At 34.7% G+C, this 2,754-nt stretch overlaps 1 protein-coding gene across 1 annotated transcript; it reads left to right on the top strand.

Moving 5' to 3' along the window:
* Positions 1–1,182: 1,182 nt before the first annotated feature.
* On the top strand, positions 1,183–1,899 carry LOC131614032 (uncharacterized). Its single transcript, XM_058885661.1, has one exon. The coding sequence runs from the start codon at positions 1,183–1,185 to the stop codon at positions 1,897–1,899; it is 717 nt and encodes a 238-aa protein (XP_058741644.1).
* The last annotated feature ends 855 nt before the right edge of the window (positions 1,900–2,754 follow it).

The raw sequence follows: 2,754 nt of genomic DNA on the forward strand, positions 1-2,754 counted from the left end.
CATATTATTTTTTTTAGTATTAATTTATCATTGGTTAAGTTATTTGTCCATGTTTCGCATATTATTTTCTTTATCATTTCTTTCTTTTTAGGAGTCTATTGTAAATATTTTAAAAAAATATTAATGAAAAATATACAAAAATTATACTAATTATATAAAGATAATTTATTCTATTTTCTTTGAAAGCGTCTGACTCGACTGATTTTTCTGGTATTAATGTTGAAGGAATTTGTAAGATGAACATTCTGCAATACGCAGATGATAATCTTTTGGTCGAGGATGGAGGTTGGAAACATGTTTGGTTCCTCAAATATGTTCTAAGTGGGTTTGAACTCGTGTCGGGTCTCTGCATCAATTACTTTAAGAGTAGCCTAATAGGATTCAATTTAAATACGGATTTTATGAGAGTTGCAGCTAACTTTCTATCGCGCAAGATAGAAGATAATCGGTTTAAATTTTTGGGGATTCAAATTGGGTCCAATTCCAAGAAAGTTTTTGTTGGCAGCCGTTGGTTGCCAAGCTTCATAACACACTAAGTCGCTGGAAAGTTAGATTTCTCAATATGGGGGGAGAATTACTCTTCTGAAATCGATCCTCAATAGCTTATATATCTTCAATATGTCTTTCTATCGGGCACCGATTTCTATTTGTAATCAAATAACGAGAATTCAGAGCAAGTTCCTTTGGGGAGGAGCTGATCTTAGTAAGAAAATCCATTGGGTGAAGTGGGAGTCGGTGTGTTTACCAAAAGAAAAGGGTGGGTTGGGCCTCAAGCTGGTTGAGTAATTCAATGTGGCGTTACTTCTAAAGTGGAGTTGGAGGATTTTTCAAGGGGAGGTTTCGATGTGGACGAAGGTTTTATCCGCTAGATATCGTAATTTGAAATTTTTGATCAAATATGGAAATTTTGGGAGGGTTAGTAGGGGCGCGTCTTAGTGGTGGAAAGAGATTGTCAACGTGGAGAAACGACATACCGTAGGTGAGTTTGAGGCAAGATGTCGCTTTAGTCTTGGTTCGGGGAAGGATATCCTGTTTTGGCAAAATATTTGGTTTGGTAACGTCAACCTTAAAAGCTTGTTTCCAAGTCTGTTTGCAGCCTCTGTGTTTAAATACCAGGCTGTGAAAGAAATGGGGCATTGGAGAAATTTTTTATGGATTTGGGGAGATTTTAGGGTATCGGCCATGGAGGCATCGGAAGACTGGCGTTTGCTGCAGATCCTTTGCTTGCTTTTGTCTACTGTTGTGCCTATTTTAGGGCAGCAGGATACGATTTTGTGGCTCCCTACTGTGGAAGAGGGTTTCTCGGTCAGAAGTTGTTACGGTTATCTCGTTGAAGATGCATCCCAGTCGGTTTTTGAGAGGGATTGCGAGAAGGCTATTGGTTTGATATTGAAATCCCCGGTTCCATTTAGAATAAAACCTTTTTTATGGAGATGCCTTATTAACAAGTTACCGATGAAAAAATTGCTTTTTATCAGAGGTCTCTTCACTTCTCAATATGAGCTTCTCTGTGTTAATTGTAATAATTGCGAGGAATCTCTTGAACATGTTATGTTATTTTGTTTCTTTGCAAAGGAGATTTGGAGGGCAATTTCCGGCTGGATAGGGGTGGTTTTGGATGTTGGGGATAATCTTTGGAATAGTTATCTTAATGCTTCGGCTTGTTTCAAATCTCTGAAAGTTAAGAAGGGGTTCGAAGGGGTCGTTTGGGCCACGGTTTGCTGGAGCATTTGGGTAAACACAAATGCGGTGATCTTTAGGAATGAGCGGTGGAACATTTTTGACTCTATTTGGAATATTAAGTTGTTAATTTGGAAGTGGTCCTTTTTTGGGGAAATTGCTTATGCCAAATGTAATTTTTATGAGTTTTGTAAGGATCTCATACATTTCTTAAGCTAAGCTTTATTCGGTAGGTAATTTTCTTTCGAGGATTTCCTCGCTTTTGTATTTGGGATTGAGTACCCCTAGTACTCTGTTATATTGAATCCTTGATTACAAAAAAAACACTAAAATTCTTTTTAACTTTCTAACTCTCTCAAACTAGGTGGTTGAAGGAACGAGACATTAAAGCAGTGTATTTCCATGTGTGTATTAAATTTATGGGTAAAAGGAGTCATAATGTTACTTTGCTATGATGCATAAGTACGAGTACGACTGGTACCGGTACGAGATACGACATTTTAAAAAAATTAAGGTACAAGTACGTTAATAAAATATAAGAGTTTTCTATAAAATGTACAAGTAGAAAACTAAATTGTTAGATTCACAATAAAATATCACTATAAAAGTTTGAAAATAAAAAATAATAATAATAATAATAATAATAATAAGAAGAAGAAATTAAAATACATAAATACTATATTATATTTATATTTAAGAAAATCACAAATTTTACTCAAAATTTAATCATAAGAAAAAAAGAAATACCATAATTACGGTATGTGTATTCAATACGGGTGCGTATCCGATATCGGTACTTCTCCATTTTAAAAGTGCACATACTTCAGAGTTGCTTTGCGAATATGTGATAAATGAGTTAAAGAGATTTTTGAAGCTTTTACAAAATCAACCCAATTTTTTACATGGCATTTTTCTTAGCCTTTCTTTAATTGAAAGACCATGAGTGGTATATCGTTCGCAACTCTATCTTAGGGTGATAGATCGAGGATAATAGTACAGTATGTTTTTTCTCTCTTATATTAATAAGTTTAGAACAAGATCCATCTAAAAGTTTGGTGAATTTAATTTATCTTT

Source organism: Vicia villosa, linkage group LG6, assembly GCF_029867415.1.
Source record: "Vicia villosa cultivar HV-30 ecotype Madison, WI linkage group LG6, Vvil1.0, whole genome shotgun sequence".
Classification (NCBI taxonomy): domain Eukaryota; kingdom Viridiplantae; phylum Streptophyta; class Magnoliopsida; order Fabales; family Fabaceae; genus Vicia; species Vicia villosa.